The 18,513-nt window shown below is 62.4% G+C and overlaps 2 protein-coding genes across 3 annotated transcripts in view; one reads left to right on the top strand and one right to left on the bottom strand.

Moving 5' to 3' along the window:
* LOC103659452 (phospholysine phosphohistidine inorganic pyrophosphate phosphatase) overlaps positions 1–6,091 on the top strand; it is a 125,537-nt gene extending 119,446 nt beyond the window's left edge. For both annotated transcript variants that reach the window (XM_040624019.1, XM_040624020.1), the window contains exon 7: positions 5,296–6,091. In XM_040624019.1, coding sequence (XP_040479953.1) covers positions 5,296–5,392 — 97 coding nt within the window. In that variant the 3' untranslated portion in view covers positions 5,393–6,091. The remainder of the gene's footprint in view (positions 1–5,295) is intronic.
* A 4,157-nt stretch (positions 6,092–10,248) lies between these two features.
* Positions 10,249–18,513, bottom strand: part of FAM53B (family with sequence similarity 53 member B) — a 109,381-nt gene continuing 101,116 nt past the window's right edge. Inside the window, exon 5 of the mRNA XM_040624805.1 lies at positions 10,249–14,626. Within this exon, the coding sequence (XP_040480739.1) occupies positions 14,258–14,626 (369 nt within the window). The 3' untranslated portion in view covers positions 10,249–14,257. The remainder of the gene's footprint in view (positions 14,627–18,513) is intronic.

Here is an 18,513-nt window from a genome sequence, read left to right as displayed (position 1 = left end):
GCGGCGCCCTGCCCGGGTGGGGGCCTTTGTTCATTCACGCGACGGCGGGCACTTCCTGGGTGCCTGCTCTGGGCCCGGCCTGCGTGGGCGACCACCGATGGCAGGAGGCAGCCCAGGTCAGCAGAGGACCTTCCAGAATGGCTTGGGGTGGGGTGGTGGGAGCACATGCGGCGTGCTCGGAAAAGAGGGAGCAGCGGGCCCTGCGGGATCGAGGTGGAGGTGGGAACGAGTGAGTGAGGTCTTGAAGGGTGAATAGGAGTTTGAAGTCGGAGCAGGATTGACGGGCCTTCCTGGACAGTGTAGACAGAGGTGTGGGAGAGCAGGGTATGCCTGAAGAGCCGTGGGCCCTGGACGCGGGCTGGCTGGTGGGGGGACGGAGGGCCCCTGTGAGGAGGGGCTTGTCTCCTCTGCCGACAGCCGGGCCGGGCATCGGGCTGCAGGGTGAGCACCCGCGTTTACACAGGCCGGGGTGGGAGCAGACGAGCATTTGGGGAAGCTGCTCTGACCCCCCCACTGGATCTGGGCCCAGCCAGAGACACCCGAATGCCACCCCGGGAGCCCCGGAGAGCAGAGGAATACACTGGGCCTCTGCCTCCCTCTGCGGGCCGCGTGCTCTCCATGGTTAGGGTGACGTCCACAGGGACTCAGGTTTCCACGCCAGCCTCTGGAGGGCGGTGAGGGCATTGCGGGGAAGGGGGGGGTGGTGTCCAGACTTCGTGTCCCTTTTTCTGGAAGCTTCCCTGGCCCCACTGCTCCCCTTTACATGCCCTCAGAGCTCTTGCCCTATGAGCCGGGAGGGCAGAGGGCAGGATGGGGTGGGGGGCACCAGGTGGTTCTGTTGTAACTGTGCTCTGTTCTCAGGGCAGCCTTGAGAGCCGGGTTATGTGCCCACTGTACAGACGAGGACATGAGGCTCGGGGAGGTAAAGAGAACAGTGGGCCCTGGGGAGGGGCAGTGCTGCAGCCCCGCAGGGACCCCATGAGGTGCAGGGAAAGGGGGCCTCCCGGAGTCACAGAAGGGCAAGGGGGTGACCAGGATACATGGGGCCTAGAGCAGGGCCACTGAGACTGCCCACTCTGCCCGGGAGACTCTGGTGTGCTTCCGCCTCTACCCACCCACCCCAGGCTCTCTCACACCTTCTTTGTTTTACTTTCCTCCCTCTCTCTCTACCTCTCTCTGACTCAGTTTCTCCTTCCTCCCCTCCCTTCCTCTGTGTGTGTGCATCTGTCTGGGTTCCTTTGTCCCGTCTGTCCCACAATCCCATCCCGCTGTCACTGCCTGGCTGCACTCTTCAGCCCTCCGTCCCCCCCACGTCCTGCTCAAGCTCCAAGGGGTCTCTCAACCCCTTTCTTCCTCACCCTGTCTGCTCTGTTCCCATTGCAGAGGGCACGTCTTTGCTGGGTCTCCTGGTTTGGCCCCCGTAGTGCGGCATCTCTGAGGCCCTGCAGGGTCCAGGCCACTGGCCAGCACGGAGCGGGGCCCTCTCCTGCCAGTCCGCTGTCGGACCGAGCATAGGTGCTTCGGGGCGGCCCCCGCCCCAGTCCCCTCCTGGTACCCCGGCTCCCGAGCCACGGCCCACGGCAGCATCACATAATTAAGACATAAAAGTCTGTGATTTCCTCTGTGTGTTGGCAAACACCGGCCGGCTGCTAATGCAATCCTTTCTTTTAATGGATTCTTGAATTTAAGTGATATGTAATTAAACATAATTAGCCGGGTCCGCGTTCGGCTAGGTGCCGTATGCCGAGGGAGGCTGGCGAGCAGCTCACTACGGAGCACCTGCTTCCTGGGCGGATCTCTTGTTCCCACTCAGGGGCGAGTTCATCTGACTGAATGGTAAGCCTGGCCCAGGGGCCCAGGGCAGGGGTCTGAGGAGGGGAGCCCCGGGCCAGCCACCCAGGGACTTGGACCATGAGCCGGGTGGGGTTTGCTCTAAGAAGTTTGGTTCCTTTGAGCCATCACGCTGACCTCGCTGTTTGGGGGGAAAGCTGGGAATGCCACAGGAGCTGGGGTTGGGGCACAGAGCAGGGGCCGGGGAGTCAGCACCTGCACAGGCCCGACCTGAAGCCTGCCTGGCTATCCCACTGGCCCCGACAACCCCCTCATAGCCGAAGGGCTGGGACACCCCCACCTCGGCGAGTGGGGCTTTGGAGCAGCCCCTGGACCCCAGGGATAGCTGAGGGAGGCCCCAAGGGGCACCCCCAGGGTGCCGCAAGACTCAGGCCCCATGCACACAGGCCGGGCAAGAGGGGAGACCAGGGGTCTGGCAGCAGGGGCGCGGTGATGCCTGGCCAGGTGCCTGGCTTCCTGCCAGCCACTCCCTGCAGGCACCTGGCGCTGTGTCCTCATAGGCGCAGGGACTGCTGGGACTTCCGGCCGTCGGGACATCCCCCCGGGGTCCTGGTCCTCTCACTCCAATGCCCATGGGTCCACACACAGTCCCCCTCTTTGTCTTCCCTGTACCCCATATATTGAGGTCTGTCTCCCCACCAGCCTGTGTGCCCAGGGCAGGGCCCAAGGCCGGGCCACCACTCCATCTCCCTGCCGGCCCCACCCCGGCACACAGCGTGCTCCCCGATGGCATCCGGGTTCTCTGTAATCAAGGTAATGGTACTGAACCCCTATACCTGCTCCTCGCCGGAGCCCACACATGCATCCTCTTACTACCTTTGTGTAGAGACAGGGATGCCAAGGTGTCAGGTGCTTGCCCAAGGTCACATGGTGGGTAGACGGTGGAGCCACGCTTATCCTCAAGGCACAGATGGGGAAACTGAGGCAGTTCGCCAGGGTTGGGTTTACTGCCTGTTCGGGTTCTCTGTCTCCGTCTCTCTCAGAGGGCCCCTCCTGCCTGCCTACATGCCCTCTTTGCTGAGCCTTGGGGTCAGAGCTGCGCAGAGGAGACTCCCCTCCCCTCCCCGCCCTGGGGCCTGAGTGATGGGCGCGTGTCAGTCTGCACACTCTGGAGTCAGCAGCGCCCACCGGAGGCTTCTGCACACCGGGAGGGCCTGAGTGGGGAGTGTAGGCTTTCCAAGGATGAAGAACGCCCTGCAGGAAGGGCTGTCCACAGAAGCCCTGGGCAGCCGGGAGGCATGAGCGCTATGCTGGGTGGACGAAAATGGAGATGCCCGTGGATGGCAGGTGCCCAGAACCAGAGAAGCTGGTTGAGGCTCTGTGAGCTGAATATTGCATATTCTTTTCTTTTTACAGCAGCTTGCGGGCTGTACAAAAGCAGGCTGCAGGCAGGGTTTGGCCCAGGGCCCCAGAGACCAGCTGCAGTGACGGGAAATAGATACCTTGTGCTTGTCAGATTACACGTGACTTTGTTACATACCCGTATGTGTATATATATAGAGAGTACCCTAAAATTGAACAGTGTGATGCATTTTCCCCTATGTACCCCACCCCTGTAACTGCCACCGAGGTGAAGATCTAGAACGTTGCCTGCACCCCCGATCACGTTCCCCCAAGAAGGAACCATCTTCTGGCCTCTGCACTGTAGAGACCAGTTGTGCCCGTTCCTGAACTTGGCATAAATGGGTCACCCAGCCAGGGTTCCTTGAGCCTGGCTTCTTCGGCCTGTCCTGATGTCTGGGGGACCCACCCACGCCACAGCGCAGAGAGTAATTCCCTCTGAGTAGGCTTGTCGCGGCGTTCTCACACCGCAGTGTTTCTCCGTCCCGTTGACATCTGTGCAGTTTCCCCCGTGTGCTGTTATCTCTAAAGCTGCTTGGAACATTCTAGCACATGTCTTTTGGTGAACATGTTAATACATTTTTGTTGTGTGCGTACCTGGGAGTGAAATTGGTGGGTCACAAGTAGGTGCCAACACACGATTTCCTAAAGTGGCCACACCATATATAACCTTTTGATAGTGACAAGTACGTGTTTCAGCGCGGCTGTGGGATAACATATCTTAAATTCCCATGGTCACCGGCTTGTGTCTGTGATGGCGAGAGTGAAACAATCCCTTAAAATACCTGCACCGACATGAGAGCTATTCTTGCTCGAGTTGCGGACCCAGTGGGTGGCAGTGAAGGTCCCCAGGCACTCAGCCCCTTGTGTTGTCGCCAAGGCTCTTGGTTTGGGGCCTCAGTCATCAGGGTTGTGCTTCATCCCCAAGCTAGGGCTGCCTCTGGGAACAGGCCACCGGGCTGATTCTTTAAAACAAAAGGTGGGTTCCCTTGCCCTAAAAGGACAACCATTTTAGGGTAAAGTGCTTTGCAAAAACCAAACCCTTCAACAGGGACAACTTGGCTTTGAGGATGCTATCGGAACCAGTGTCAGCCACTTCGTTCCGAGCCAAGCTTCCGAGGTGGTGGCCTGGCTGCTGGGAAGGCACGGTTTCATGCTTTCCCAGGGAGCTGGGGTCAGACCTCAGGGTAACCTGAGTAGCTGGTCCTCAGCAGTGTGAGGTTGCAGGGGGTGCCCCCCCAAACTCCAGCTCATGAGCAGTGGGGAGGGGTCTTCTGGTCACCAGGGCATGAGTCTCCAGCTCACAGCGCCCAGGCTGCAACAGCCCTGGGGTCGAGGTCCCAGCCCTTCCCACAAGGGCTGAAGACTTTTTTGGGATGTCCCTAAGAGTGCCCCCCCCCCCAGGTCCTTCCTGTGGCCAGGACTCCAGCCCTGTTATAGTTCCCCTCCCACATGCTCACCGGGACCCCACTCTATCTCAGGACTCAGTCCACAGCCTCTCCTCCAGGAGCCCCCATGTTGGGGTCCCCGGGGATGCCACATGGGCCCTGTAGGTGTTTGCATTTATGGCATGGTCTCACTTCCCTTGTGCTCAGCCTTCAGCTAGACCTCAGGAAATATCTGGGGTTTTGGTAGGTTCTAGCCCCCCAAACCCAGCCAGCCAGAGAGCTGCTTTGCCAGGAACCCCCCTCTATCGTGTGGGAGTGACCTCAGAGGACAGGGGCCGGTTGGCATGTGGACCCCTGGGGTTTGGACAAGAAGGTGCTCAGAGCAGGGTCAAGCTCATGGCCCCGCTATCAAGAGTATGACATTTCTGCTGACAGCACGGATGGAGCAGGGCCAGGGGTCGCTCCACTGCGGGGCTCTGAGCAGGCTTTGGATGGAAGGGGTTGCAGAGGTGACCAGGTGGAGAGAATGGGGGGGGGCGTGTGTGCCCTGACTGGGGGTGGCTGAGATGGGGAACGGGAGGAGGGGGGACATCCGGTAACTGGGCGTGGAAGGACTTGGAGGTTTCCTGAGGGCCGGCCAGGCCTGTGCTAGACGTGTGGAGAGAGAGGCTTCGGAGGGGTCATGGACAGTCTAACCTGTGGCCCTGCTCTCCAGACCCAGCGACGAGCAGCATCCGGAAGTGAAGGCTGACGGGTACGTGGACAACCTGGCAGAGGCCGTGGACCTGCTGCTGCAGCACGCGACCAAGTGACGAGCCCTGGGGGGCAGCCCCCAGCCTCGCGCCACCCCTGCCCCGGCACCTGGACTGCCTCGGCCCTCGGCCCCAGGGGGACAGGCCAGAGGTGCCAGGAGGCACCCTGCTTGCCTCTGCTTCCCCCCTGGCCTCCTGGGGAGCTGTTCCTCCTGGGATGACCTACTCCCCCCCCCCACCGCACCCAGTGAAGTCGGAGTGGGGGACAGACCCCTCGGTGCCTCTACGCAAGGAGAACCCTTGTCTCTGGGAACACCCTCCAGCCACACCTGGTCCTGTCAGCATCCCAGCTAACTGGACTGAGGGACATTTACCCCCTGCCCCTCCATCAAACATTCTGCACCTTTGATGGAGGAGCCTGGAGAAGGCGGGGGGCTTCCCGCACCATCCCTGCAGCCGGGAGCTGAGCCAGCCTCCCTGGGACTGCCCAGCAACCCCTGCCTGCCTCCTGGCCCCTACCCAGGGTCAGAGTGGCCACTTGGCACCCCCCGCTTCCTACCCCAAAAGTCACCTTGGAGCCCGAGGCAGCTCTGGGGGACACTGAAGACCGCTGTCCTTCAGAGCAGGAATTGTAACCGTGGGGTCAAGGCTGCAGGCCCAGAGGGTGCTTGCTTCCGGGCCCTGACTCGGTAGACTTGAATGTGTCATGCCCAGTGTCTGCAGGGGCAACTACTGGTTTAATAAACTGCCCTGACCCGACTCGGGCTTTGACTCAGAGTTTGACGCCTGGAGGGTCTGGGGGGCAGGGGGTGGGGCCCCGGCGCTGGCCTGATGCCGCCTCGCGCTTGAGCCACGGCACAGCAGACGGCCAGGGCCCCAGACCCCCGAACTGCCCCATCCCCTCCAGGAGAACGGAGGCCCTAAGGGGCCAGCAGGCTGCCCTCGGCCCCAGCGGGGACACGCAGACCGGGGCAATGTTGGCCGCTCTCACGGGCCGCCCCTCACCTGGTGGTGAGCCACAGGCTTCCAGAATTCACCGAGCCTGGGTTTCGGGTTTCAGAATCAGTCAGCTGAACAGATCCCTTGGTTGCTCTGTTTCTCCTCAAATCAGCCCAGAAGTCCCTGATGAGTCCTGGGTGACAACTGCCCGAGAGGAGCCCTGGGTCCTCAGGGTTTCCCCTGAGTGGAGGCAGGAGATAAAAGGCTGGACCCTGAGCCCCGAGTCACCCCGGCAGCGGAGCCCAGGGCCCGCAGGGGCTGTGCTGTCCCCCAGGCGGCCCGGCCACCATTAAATCAGGATTAAGAGGAACCAGTGGCCAAGTCTTTTCATCAAGAGGAGAGGCCACCGGCGGGGCTGGTGTCCGTGGCGGGCGAGGGAGGAGGGGTGTTGGGCCTCTGAGCCGGGAAATATGCAGGTCACCTGGCCCATTGATGGAGACCCCTCATTACGGCGTGTTAGGGGATCTGCGGGCCCATGGCGGGCTGGGCTCCCAGCGCTTGGAGGGTGGCATCAAGGAGACGGGCTGGCCATGTTCCGGTCAGTTCGTCCTGCGGGGCCTTGGTTTCCTCTTTTTCTTTCATGGGCTGCCCTCGCTTGCTGTCCCGGCTGGAGCTGTGGCCAGGGTGGCACCCCCTCTGGCGGCGGGAGGCTGCTGTTCTCTGTCCGCAGACCAGCTGCTGCCCAGGACGGGGGACAGCTCTGGGGGGCGCAGATGTCTGCTGTCTGGCTGGAAAACGTGCCGGCCCCAGGCTGTGGCTTCAGTGAAGTGGACGTCCACTCTCCCCATTTTATGGAGAAGGAGATGGAGGTGTGGACAGAGGACTGGCCCACGGGCTGACAGTTGGGAAGGGCAGAGCTGAGACTCAGACCAGTGTCTGACCCCACATCCCATGTCTTTTCTAGTCCCTCCTACAGTCCTGTGGGGGTGGCATGTGGTGCCCGGTGGCTGTGACTTTCTTGGTGAGCCTGCACACTGGCGTCTTCCCTCTGGAGACAAAATGTTCTTGGGGACTGAGCTCCATTCAGCCCTAGCATGGGGGGCGCTCTCTATAAGCCTCAGCTGCCTTAACTGTAAAGGGGTCCTCCTTTCCTGAACAGGCATGCACAGAGCCCTGCGGGGGACGAGGATGCCCTGTCACCTGGCTGGGGATGACGACCCCTGTCCCGCTGCCACTCGGGGCGCTGGTGCTGCCCGGAAGGGAGAAGGACCTCCCTCACCTCTGGCTCCTTCCAGCCACCCGCAGTCCACCTGCCGCAGACCCTCCTTCCCAGCAGGTGGGAGCAGTTCTCAAGCCACAGACTGACGAAGCCGTTGGCTGTGGGTGGGGCTGAAGTTCAGGGCCGCCAGTGGCCTAATTACCTGTTTGCAGTCAGGAGATACCCCAGACCTGCCACTAAGAAATGGACCCTTTGAGCCCAGGGAACAGGCCAGGTTGGCTCCGTGTGCCCTTCCGGCAGAGCCCTGGAGTGAGGCCGCCGCCTGGGCCCGGCCATGCTGCCCAGCAGGACATTCCAGGCTCTGGGGACCACTAGCCCACCCACTTCTGGGAGGGGGAGGGGCGGCTGGGGTGCAGAGGGGAGGACAGTCTTGCAGGGTCACCTCTTTGGGGGCACAAGGGCTTCACCTACCCCCAGACCTTCCAGCACAAGCATCCACGTGGTATGGGTCCGAGGCTGCCTAGGCCACCTGTGAAAACCAGATTCCACCCGGATTAATCCAGCAAGAGCCTTTCTGTCTCACCTCACTTCCAAGTCCAGGGCTGGCTGGATCCGGATCCCAAGGAATTCCCAGGTGACCCTGAGGTAGGGCAGTGGCAGCCCCATCCACACGCCCCCAAGAGAGAAAGGAGGCAGCGTGGCTCCGGGAGGACGGGAGAACGTGACCGGAGGCTGGGAGCAGGGCCGGGAGTCCGAGCCTCAACACCAGGCACACACACCCGCCACGGGCCCTGGGCAACTTCGGTGCTCCTCTCCTCCAGACTGGGGGGAATAAGTCCCTTCCAAAGGCCTGGGCCTTCCTGTGGGGCCAGCCCTGCTCTTCTCAGGTGGAAAGGGCCGCAGAGGTGGGGACACAGGGAGGGACACACGTGCCTGCCTCCTGGGGGCTCGTGGTGCCCCCCCACCTTGGCGTGATTATCCCAAGGGCCTCTCCCTTTCTCTCGCTCAAAAGTTTCCCATTTAGATGGTAAACATATCGGTATAAAAAGAAACCAAGAAATGGGGCGCCTGGGTGGCACAGCGGTTAAGTGTCTGCCTTCGGCTCAGGGCGTGATCCCGGCGTTATGGGATTGAGCCCCGCATCGGGCTCCTTTGCTGGGAGCCTGCTTCTTCCTCTCCCACTCCCCCCGCTTGTGTTCCCTCTCTCGCTGGCTGTCTCTCTGTCAAATAAATAAATAAAATCTTAAAAAAAAAAAAAAACAAAAACAAAAGTCACTCAGAGTCTGACCTCTGTTACTATTTAGGGGCGTTTCCTTTCGGCCTTCTTTCCAGGAGAAGAGAAATGTTCTTAACACACTCCGGGTTGTCCAAGTTGGCTGTGGTGCTGGGGGTTTGGGGCACTGAATCTTGTGCCCCGCAGGTGTTTCAACCCGTCCACACCTGGAGAAGCTGCTCAGTCAGCATCGGATGCAGGTGTGAGCAGGCCCGGCGCCAGGGTCCGCAGCCCCGCAGCCTGACCTGTCAGAGGGCGGAGGGCCGCGTGCCGCCCCGCGAGCCCAGCGCCGGTGCCCAGGGCAGAGCCCTGCGTTCAAGCAAACCTGGAGGCACAGGAGCTCGGGGCAGTGTCCTTCCCCTGTCCCCTGGGGGAGGCACAGGGTGGGGAGCAGGGTGGCCGTGGCTGGGCGGGCAGAGCTGGACAGTGGATGCCCCTAAGTGAGGCCGGCTGGAGACCTCAGCGGAGGGGGGCTGGAGGCCTGTCTAGGGCCACTCTGTGCCCTCCCCTTGGGCGGGGAACAGGAGGCAGGGACCCTGCAAGGATGCCTAGAGACAGGGTGAGGGGCTCCCCACCCCCCAAGCTTCAGCCACACCAGCCATGCTTCACCTGGGTCGTGAAGTCGCTGTGCTTCCACCGTCCTGGAACAGGGGCTGCTGCTAAGAGGAAAACCCCCAGCAAGAGTCCAAACAGACTGCTTCGGTGCCTCACGCCCAGAGGGGCATCCTTGGGACCTAACGGATGTTCTAGACAAAAACTCTGTGGGCAAACGTTGGGCTTCAGAAATGCACACAAGCCTCTGAAGCCTGTCCTCAAGGCTGCAGGTTCCTGCCCCTCCGGAGCTCGGTTAGCCGGGCACCCATGATCTGGAGGGGCAGGCTCAGGGCCCGTGCGCCCCGGCGCCCACTGTGCGTCAGGCCCGAGCCGTGTACGTCTGAGCCACGCTGCCCTGGGGGCGGAGGCCCCACCTGCACCGCCGCCTCCCCTCGCTGGTTGGTAGGTGGGCCGCAGGGCGCCAGGCCCGGCCGGGCCTTCCGTAGCAGCGTGACCTGCAGCGACAGCACGAGCGCTGCTGAGGGCCCAGCGGGTGACTCGCGCAGGCTCCGCGAAGGCAGACGCCTCTACCACGCCCGACTCGGAGATCACACGCAGCCGGCGTCTCCGCTCGGCCGGCCTGGGGTCCCCGGCTTTGGCTGGAGGGAGCGGCTGGGCCCCTCCACCTGCAAACACGCACCCGTGTGCACACACCCGTCGCCCTGGGAGCCCTGCTGCTCACAGGGGCTCGCTCGTCTCCCGCATCGGAGCCTCTGGACAGCTCGGAGACGTCTGCTCGCCCCATCTTTCGGCGCCAACCCCCAGGCTCGGAGGGGACACGTGGGCCCAGACGCTGCCCCCGGCAACCCAGAGCTAGCGCTGCCACGGACGGAGCGGGCGGAGCGGCCCGGCCACCCCACGTGACAAACCACACGGCAGGCTCCCAGAGGCTGGGTGCTGAACCAGGAAGCTTTATTTACACAGTAAGAGTAACAAGCAAATTCCTGAGAGACTAGAGCGGCTCTAGTGCGAGGCAGTCGTGGCCCGCGTGGGACGACAGGCGGCCGTGGGCGGAGGGGGCGGCGCAGGCCCGGCGCGGTCAGCACACGCAGGACCCTTCCCGGGCGATCGGATGGGCGAGCACGCGCAGCCCACGCGCCGACCCCGCGTCCCCGGGGCCTCTCCCCCACGCATTGAAAACACAACTTATTTGCCAAAGAGACTATGCTAGAAGATCAGACTATCCTACTTAGGCTACAGGATCTCTGCTGTGGTCTGCGGGGTTTTCTCCATTATCTTTTCTCTTCTTTTCAAAGACCAGGCAGTGTTTTCTCTGTCTGGAGCCAATGGGAGGGGCTCGACCCAGTGTGCGGATGTGGCAAGAGGCGGCCTCACGACCTATACGGGGGGGGGGGGCAGAGTGCCTGGGCCACGCTAACCACGGCGCGGCGGCCGAGCCCCGGGGCCACTGCTCACGCCCAGGGCCCAGGCCCGAAGCGGTCATCGTTCAGGGAACGGCCCCAAGGCCACGGAGTGCACGTGACTTTAACCTCCCCGGCGGACGTGGAGGCGCAGCCCGGGCCCGCGGCAGAGCGTCCACGGGTGGGTTTTAAATACCATGGAAGCTTGCTCAGACCGGCAGTGCCCTGAACGCCCCCTCGGGCGGCCTCAGCCAGAGCCCGGAGATCGCATGCCTGTCCGGGCACTAGGAGACCCATTTGGACATTTGGGTTTGTTTTCTTTTCAGTGTGGACTTTTCCTTTATTTAAATTTTCTTTCAGCGTACAAATTCACACAACGTTCCTGCTACAAACACTTCGATGACAAGTAAGGCTTTCTGAGAATGAGAGTCTATGATGATCGGCACGTGCCCCGTGGCCTGATGTCTGCCTGTGGCCCGACGCCGGCCCGGCCTCCACCGCGAGTAAGGCAAGAGGGTTTGTGGTAAACGGTGAGGCGACGGCCCTGACCCAGGCCCGGCCCAGCCCCTGCGGGCAGACGGCAGCTCCGGGCAGCCTGCGGCAGTGCACGAGGCTCCCTCTGGAGTAGGCAGGGATGCACGCGACGGGGAGCCTCTCCTCCCCACCCCGCTCCTTGGAGCCACGACCCAGCTCTTGTCCTTCAAGGGCCCGCCGGCAGCCAGGCGGCTTGGTTCAGCCCTCCCTCCTGGCTCAGAACTTCCTGGGTCTCCCTTCAGAGGCGGGAGCTCACGGGCTTCCCCCAGGAGAGGCAGGGCCTGGACGACGGTGGGGCTCCTGCACCCGGAGGCTGCCAGCCCACCCACAGCCGCGTGGGGACAGCCACGCGCGGTCAGAGGGAGCCCCTTGGGTGAGCCTCCCTCCAAAAGCCTCCAGACCAGAAGTCCTGGTGTCAGTGGGATGGAGCACGACATGCCTGCCTGGACGGCGGGCGGCACCTGCTACCGGGGTTGGCGCTTTCCAATCAGAGATGAACGTGAAATGACTGAAGGGCGTTTCTTTCTTTGAGCAGAAGGACAATGGCCATTCTCCCCCCACTGCTGCTGCTGTGGGCTTGGGCTAGGAGCTTTGGTGGCAGTGAGGACGGCAAAGAGGGGCCTGAGGAGGCTGGAGGGCCAAACCCTGCCTTGGGCGGGGGTACCTTCTGCCCGAAAGTGCCCTGGGACTGGGTTTGTGGGTCGATGGGACCAGCCTGAAAGAAGGCGGGAAGGCTTGGCCTTCTTTGCCACCAGGCCTGAGAAGGGGGGAGGTTGGCAGGCAGGGTCTGAAGGCAGGTCACCAGCCCCAGAGCCCTGTGACACACACCCACTACCATGTGCCTCCCAGGTGACCATGAGGAAAGGCAGCTGGGGGTCATTGCTCAGGCCATCTGGCTCAGCTCTCAGTCCCTCACTGTGGCATGGACCAGGACATGCCCCCCCACCCCTTCCATAGGAAAGACTGCCTTAGAGGCCATGCTCCGTCTGTGGCCACTCTTGGTGTGGCCTGGGTGCTGGTACCGCCCTCCCCAGGCTTTCTGAGGACACAAGGCACCAGCGTGCGCTCTCTAAATTCATATGCTGCCAGACGTCACTCAACAACGACCCCGGCCTCCTCTTGGTTTGCTCTAAGAAGACGTGGCCTCCATGGCCCACTGCGTGGGGGTCAGGCAAGATGGCAGGTCTACCAGGGCCACCAGCTCCCTGCTTTGGCTCCGCAGGGCCCTGAGGGCATATGCCTTTGGTGGGAGCTACTGAAGGGCAACTGTTCCGGCCCCAGGACCTGCCATGTGCCCACACAACCACGATGCTACCCGACCTGAGGCTTTGAACACAATCTGGGAGCGCCACGGAGTTGAGATTTTCTCTACAAGCATCTTATGGCTGATTTTTAAGAAATACCACCTATAAATCGGAACTTGAGCACCACGCTTTTGATCGAGTAAAACTGTGAAGGTGTAAGTAGAGTTTCCCAAATAGGGTCTTTCTTTTGTGGAAAAAGGGTGAGAACCATTCGTACTCACGCTGTGGAAGTGAGGCGTCTGCTGTCCACAAAAGATGAGCAAAAGCAAAGAGACTACCAACGTGCCTTGTTACGTGTCAGCAAACTCAAGAGAATACACCAGTTACTTTTAGCCATATAGGGAAAGGAGCCACTGGCTCATAAGCTGACCCAATTGCTATTGTCTGCGGAAGATGCCAAGTTTGCTACAGGCCAGACTCCAGGAGAGCAGAGCCCGTGTGGTGTGTCTGCCAGCCGGGCTTCCTGAGAGCGAAACCTCAGGGGGTCGGGGGGCGGGGGGGGTGGGGTTCCCCTCGAGCGGGGAGTCCGCAGGGGTGCCAGGAGCTGGGGACGGTGCGTGCTCACCGCGCTCTGTGCCCGCAGTATGGCCTGGCAGCAGGGACGCGGCTGGAGGCACTCTGCTCCCCCGCCGACCAGCAGGGCGCTCGTCTGCGGTGGACGGTGCACCTTGATTAAAGCCAGCAGTCCCACCGACCGCGAATATGCTTCCGGTACTGCAGGGGGCCTCGCAAGCTCCCAGTCCAGGCCCCCCAGAGCAGCCAACCGACATCCTCCAGCCCTGAAAAGTGCACAGGGCCCGGCTGCGGGCACCTGCTCACAGCTCCTGCCTCCTGAGCGTGTTTTCAAGAGGTCACCCGTTACTGGTGACATCCCCCCACTCACCTGAATCCAGCTAATCACTCGGTGACAGGTTGGCCACAGAGAATGGCCGCCACGTGCCAACCCTGCCCAAGCGGCTCCCCGGAGCTGCAGACAGCCACGGGCTCGGGCTCTCCGCGCCACAGGACAGGCAAGCAGTTCTGTCTTTTCGGCCAACAGATCCACCCACGTCTACCCAATGCAGACGCTCTAACAAGCAGCCCAAGCTGTTCCCCAGGCCCCCACAGTTCTGACATGGAGAGCCCCCCTGGCACCCCAGGGCCTCTGTCTCCCACACTTGGAATTAAGGCCAAATGGTTCTGATGTTACTACAGAGGAAAGCGTCTCCCGAACCTTCCCAAGCCTGAAGCAGGGGGACCTGGGAGAGAAGGCACGGAGTACAACGGACTGAAAGAAGCTGGGGGGCCGACCCCCCCGAAATGAACCTGAGCAGGAGGCCGGGAAGGGCCTGACACCGCCGGATGGACCTGAGCACAAGCCCACCCCCACCAGCCCCGCCGGCAGTTGCACGCCAAGCAGGGCCCTGCGGGACACGCGAGGTGCCTGGCGGGGCGGCCGGGGAGGAACCGGGGCGGCGGGGGGGGGGGAAGGGGCCCAGACCAGGAAGCTGCTCTCGGGCTCGGGCGGCTCGACAGCCGGGGCCACTGTGCTGGTGAGGGGCAGGGGCAGGCCGCTGGGCGGCGTGGCTGGGCCCGCGGGCGGGACAGCCTCTCGGGGGGCCGCTGTGCCCGCTCCTGGGACCCAACACCCCCTGGGGAGGTCGCGTCAGGCCCGGGAGGGGGGCTCCCCGCCTCGAGTGCCCACCGAGTGCCTGCCGCCCCTCAGTTGTTCTCTATCTGTTCAATGTCCAACTCGCCGTCCAGGGAGCAGGGGCTGTTCCCGGCTGCCCCGCGGTCCCGCCAGGCCGAGGCCGGCCCCCAACTCCTGGCACAGCCCTCGCCCAGGGCGCAGCCGCCCGCCTCCTCACAGCACTGCTCCTCCTTGCAGGCCAGCTGGTCGTCGAAGGCCGGGGGCAGAGGCTCGGGGACCGGGGTCCCGGCGGGGGTCCTGCCCCCCAGGCTGGAGGCCGAGGCCGAGAGCAAGGCGGTCCAGGACCTGGTGCTGCTGACGTGAAGGGTGAAGGGGCTGTGCGGGCCGCAGTCCTCCATCCCCGCGCTCAGGCAGCTGAGGCTGCTGAAGGTCTGACAGTTCTGTGGGGAGACAGACACACAGGTCACTGAGGGTCCCGTGCCCGTCCCAAACCCAAGGACCGGACACCCTAGACGGCCTGGCCGCAGCGCCTGGGCCTATCTGGTGAAGGGTCTGCTGGGCGGTGAAGCCCACCACAGCCTGGCCTCCTCCATCATCTGGGCAAGGAATAGGGGCCGTCGGCAAGCCAGCATGAAGAAATATGCCCCGGCCGACGAACACTGGGTTAGCAGACGCAAAATCCAGTTACCCGCCAATTAGGAAAGAGCCCGAGCTTGGTACCCCCAGCCGAAGGGAAGCTGCGGTGGGAAGGCCAGGCTCCACACCCTGCACGGACCACCCTTCTGAAGGGTGATCTGACGGAAACGCACCACCTCCCTTCAGCGGGCAACTTCGCTTCTAGAATTTCTATCTTCAGAAAACACTTTAGGATGCATGCAAAAATTCAGCAAAATGAAGACCCCTTGCCATACTGTTGAGTTGAAATGAAGCAAGTACTCCAAACCCCCCATGATAATGGGTCCATAAAGCAAGTCTCTTCCGACAGGGGGAGGCTAAGGCTCTCAGCCTTAGAAAGAACACTGCTGGACTGAATTTTCAGACCGAATAGAAACCTCGTCAGGCTGCAGAGCTGCACAGAGGGGTCTAACGCCCACCCTCTCACCATGACCGGGAGTGGAAGATGGGGCCAGGAGGGTAGAGCTCCCCAGCCATCCAGAGAGGAGTTTCCCATGTGCGCCGGAGCCCCGGCTGGAGACGCCAGTTCTCCAGCGAGGGTCAGGCCCGCGCCCTCAACAGGCGCTCGGTGGTAGATGCCGCAGCTCTGTATCCTGACGGGGAGGCTGGGCTCACCTGCTGGGGGCCTCAAGCAGACCCCTCAGCCTCCCTGGCCTCGGCTGCCTCACCTGTGGAGAGGCGAATGATGGTCCCTACCTATTCCATAGGGCTCTTCGAAGGCCCAGTGGGAAACTGGCTGCCCCACCAAGAGCTGCCCCTGCGTGGGGCCAGCCTGCGGAAGGAGGCAGCCCGTGGCCTCAAACAGGACCTGAGGGTGCTTGGGGACACCTGTTCTCGAGAGGGGGCAGGCCCAGCACTGTGCACACGTGCGTTAGGTTAAACATCTGCTTTCACGACACAGCAAATATCGGGACAGAGGGTTGCGATGGCTAGGGGTGCCCACAGCCTCGCCCTGCCCCCCCCCCACAGGACCAGCCGCAATGCCGTCTCCTTTCAAAGGGGACCCGAGAGGAGAGATGTGCTGGAGGGCAGAAGAGAGACCTTTGGGCCCCGGCTGCTTGCGGACAGCAAACGGACCGTGCACACGGGGGAGCGAGGGCGGGGACCCGGAACACCAAGCTCACGGGCCGTCCCGAGGGCCCTGGTCCTTTCACAGGCTTCGGTGTTCACGGGTCACTCTGAAATAAAGATGACCACCGGCCGTCATGGCACACAAGCTGCTGAAACAGGCTCAGCAAACGGAGAAGAAAAGCCGCTCTCTCTGGAGGAAGGTGGCTGGGCCTGTCGTGTGCACGCTCATTGTTCCCGAACGCTCCAGAGTAGACTGGTCTCATGGGTTTGCTTTTCTTGGAATCTTTTGATTAACTGAGAAAGGTGAAGCCTGGGAGGCTGGGGAGGCTCTGGGAGAGAGTGCTGGGCTTGAAGACAGAAGGGCCGGGCCACTGATTAGACCTACGAGGCTGGTTCAGGCCTGGTGGAAGCCCAGGTCATGGCCCTAGCAGACTGGGGGCCCCCCAGTCCCCCCGCCTGGGCTACATGGGGTTCAGCGAGGCCCCGGTCTACACAGCGCACGGCCCCTGCCCCACCACGGTGGAGGGCTGGAGACGGCTCCCAGAGCAGAACACGACCTAACTCTCGGCAATGGGAGGGTCTCCGGGGCCCCTTCTGCCTCCCAGCCCTCTCTCATGCTGCCTAGACCTGAGCCAGAACAGGAGAAAGTGGGCAGATGGCCTTGCCCGGACAGGGCTGCCAGCCCTCCATCTCAGCCTGTGACCCCGGCTGCCCTGCACAGGGAAGTGCAGGAGAGGCGAGGTGGCGTCGTGGAGCCCTGATGCCTGGGGAGCCAGATGCCGCCCCCCCCACCCGGCCGCGCAGTCGGCCTCTCGCCCTCCAGGAGTTGCGGTGTACGAGAATATGCCATGAGTGTCGACGTGACTCCCGTTATAAAATAACAACGTCGGACATCAGCCAGATGTGCTCCGAAGGGATCACAGACAATGCCCCTGGGGGATCAGCCACGTCTGCCCTCCTCAGCGCTGGACGCCTGCTGTGAGCTGTAACATGGCAACAGTGGGAGGCGCGGCCCTAACCTGAACAGGAAACGCGCCCGAGTCAGCGTTCACCTTCCCCAGCTGCTCAGACTGTCCCACCCACAGACTGGCCTCGTGGGTTAAAGGCACAGGTGGGTGGGGGTGGAGGACTGTGTCTGACTTTATGGCAAGTGTGACAGTGTGTGTCTGGGCACTAATCCTGTTAAACATTAGCCACACCAGCAGCAGGGTGCTGGGGACCCCAGTTTGCTGGGGCCTTTCTGCTTTTGCCTGAAGTATTCCCTGGAGAGAGCTGAGGTCAGACAGGCTATCACAGACCCGGGCTCTGCCACCAACGAGTGCCAAGGCTGCAGACAAGACCCTCCAAGCTATGGACCTCAGCCCACCCACCAAATACGGGGGCGGGGGGGCTAGGGCACCTGGGGCCACCCTGCGCCAGCTGTCTGGAATAACCGGGTCCTTTTTGCTTTGCAGCCGGGTAAGAAGCTGCCAGGGCTGGTTGGTGAATGTTGTCACAAGCAGACCCCAGGGTGTCACTGCACCCCACCCCCCAGAAGTCCTCAAAGGCACCTGCTCCTTGACTGCAAAGCCAATGTCACCTTGAAAACTTTGTTGACTCAAAACTCAGCCATTTCAGCCACGGGAAAAACCAAGACCGGCCCCAGCTGAATGCTCCAGCTGCTGGCAAGCCGCACCTTTCAGGGAGGAATGTGGCCCACACAATGGGGCAGTGTGCGTCCTGCCCAGACTCCGTCCCTGGGGAGCCTACCCCGTGCCGACACCCAGGGCCTAGGGCTCGCCGGTGCCCACCACGCCCTGGGGGCAGGGGCCTGCCCAGCCTCTCCTGACAGCTCACACTTCCCAGAAGCCCGGCTCCCACAGAAGAATGCTGCTTGGGCCTGTTGGAGGCTCGGGGGCCTGCGTGCCCTCAAAAATGTCTGGGGAAAGCTGCTAACAAGTTCGGAGTGCCCCGTGAACACATCCTTCCATGGTGAGATGCTTGCTCCAGGACGAACAGTCCCCCACCCCAAACTCTGCTCTCCTGAGGCCCCGCCCTGGCCCAGGGACTGGCCACCCACTTGGGCACAGGCCTGCTCAGGTAACCAAGATCAGAAGGAGCCATCGTTGTGGCCTCAGGCTAGTGGCTGGAAACACTGTTCAGCACTCCAGTCCTAGAGTCTGGGGCGACATCCAAAAGGAACCCCTAAGTGTCAAGATGTTCCCATCAGACCTGCCAGACCTCAGCTCTAGCCAGCCACATTCCAGCCCACCCCAACCGTCCCCCAGGGGTTTCCCAGCCAGGAGCAACAGGCCCCCCTCCGCATTCCTACATCCTCCTGGGTGGGAGGCCCTTGGCCCAGCCCTGGGGACAGAGACAGAGGTCCTCACCTTCTGTGGTGCACCCCCGGTGGAAGTCTGGGTGGTCCTTATAGACGGCAGCCCATCAGACCCTGGGCCTCAACAGCACCTCAAGAGCCAGGCCCAGCTCCCTTCTCTACGCCCAGTTCCCCCCCACCCACACTGTGAAGGGTCCACGAAGGGCACAGTCCCTGCAGATGGAGGACCTGTGCCTGGGGCTGCAAGCTCAAAAACGAACCCCC

This window comes from Ursus maritimus, unplaced genomic scaffold (genome assembly GCF_017311325.1).
Source record: "Ursus maritimus isolate PB19 unplaced genomic scaffold, ASM1731132v1 scaffold_7, whole genome shotgun sequence".
NCBI lineage: Eukaryota > Metazoa > Chordata > Mammalia > Carnivora > Ursidae > Ursus > Ursus maritimus.
The sequence above is the reverse complement of the archived record's forward strand: the minus strand, read 5'-3'. Positions and strand labels throughout refer to the sequence as shown.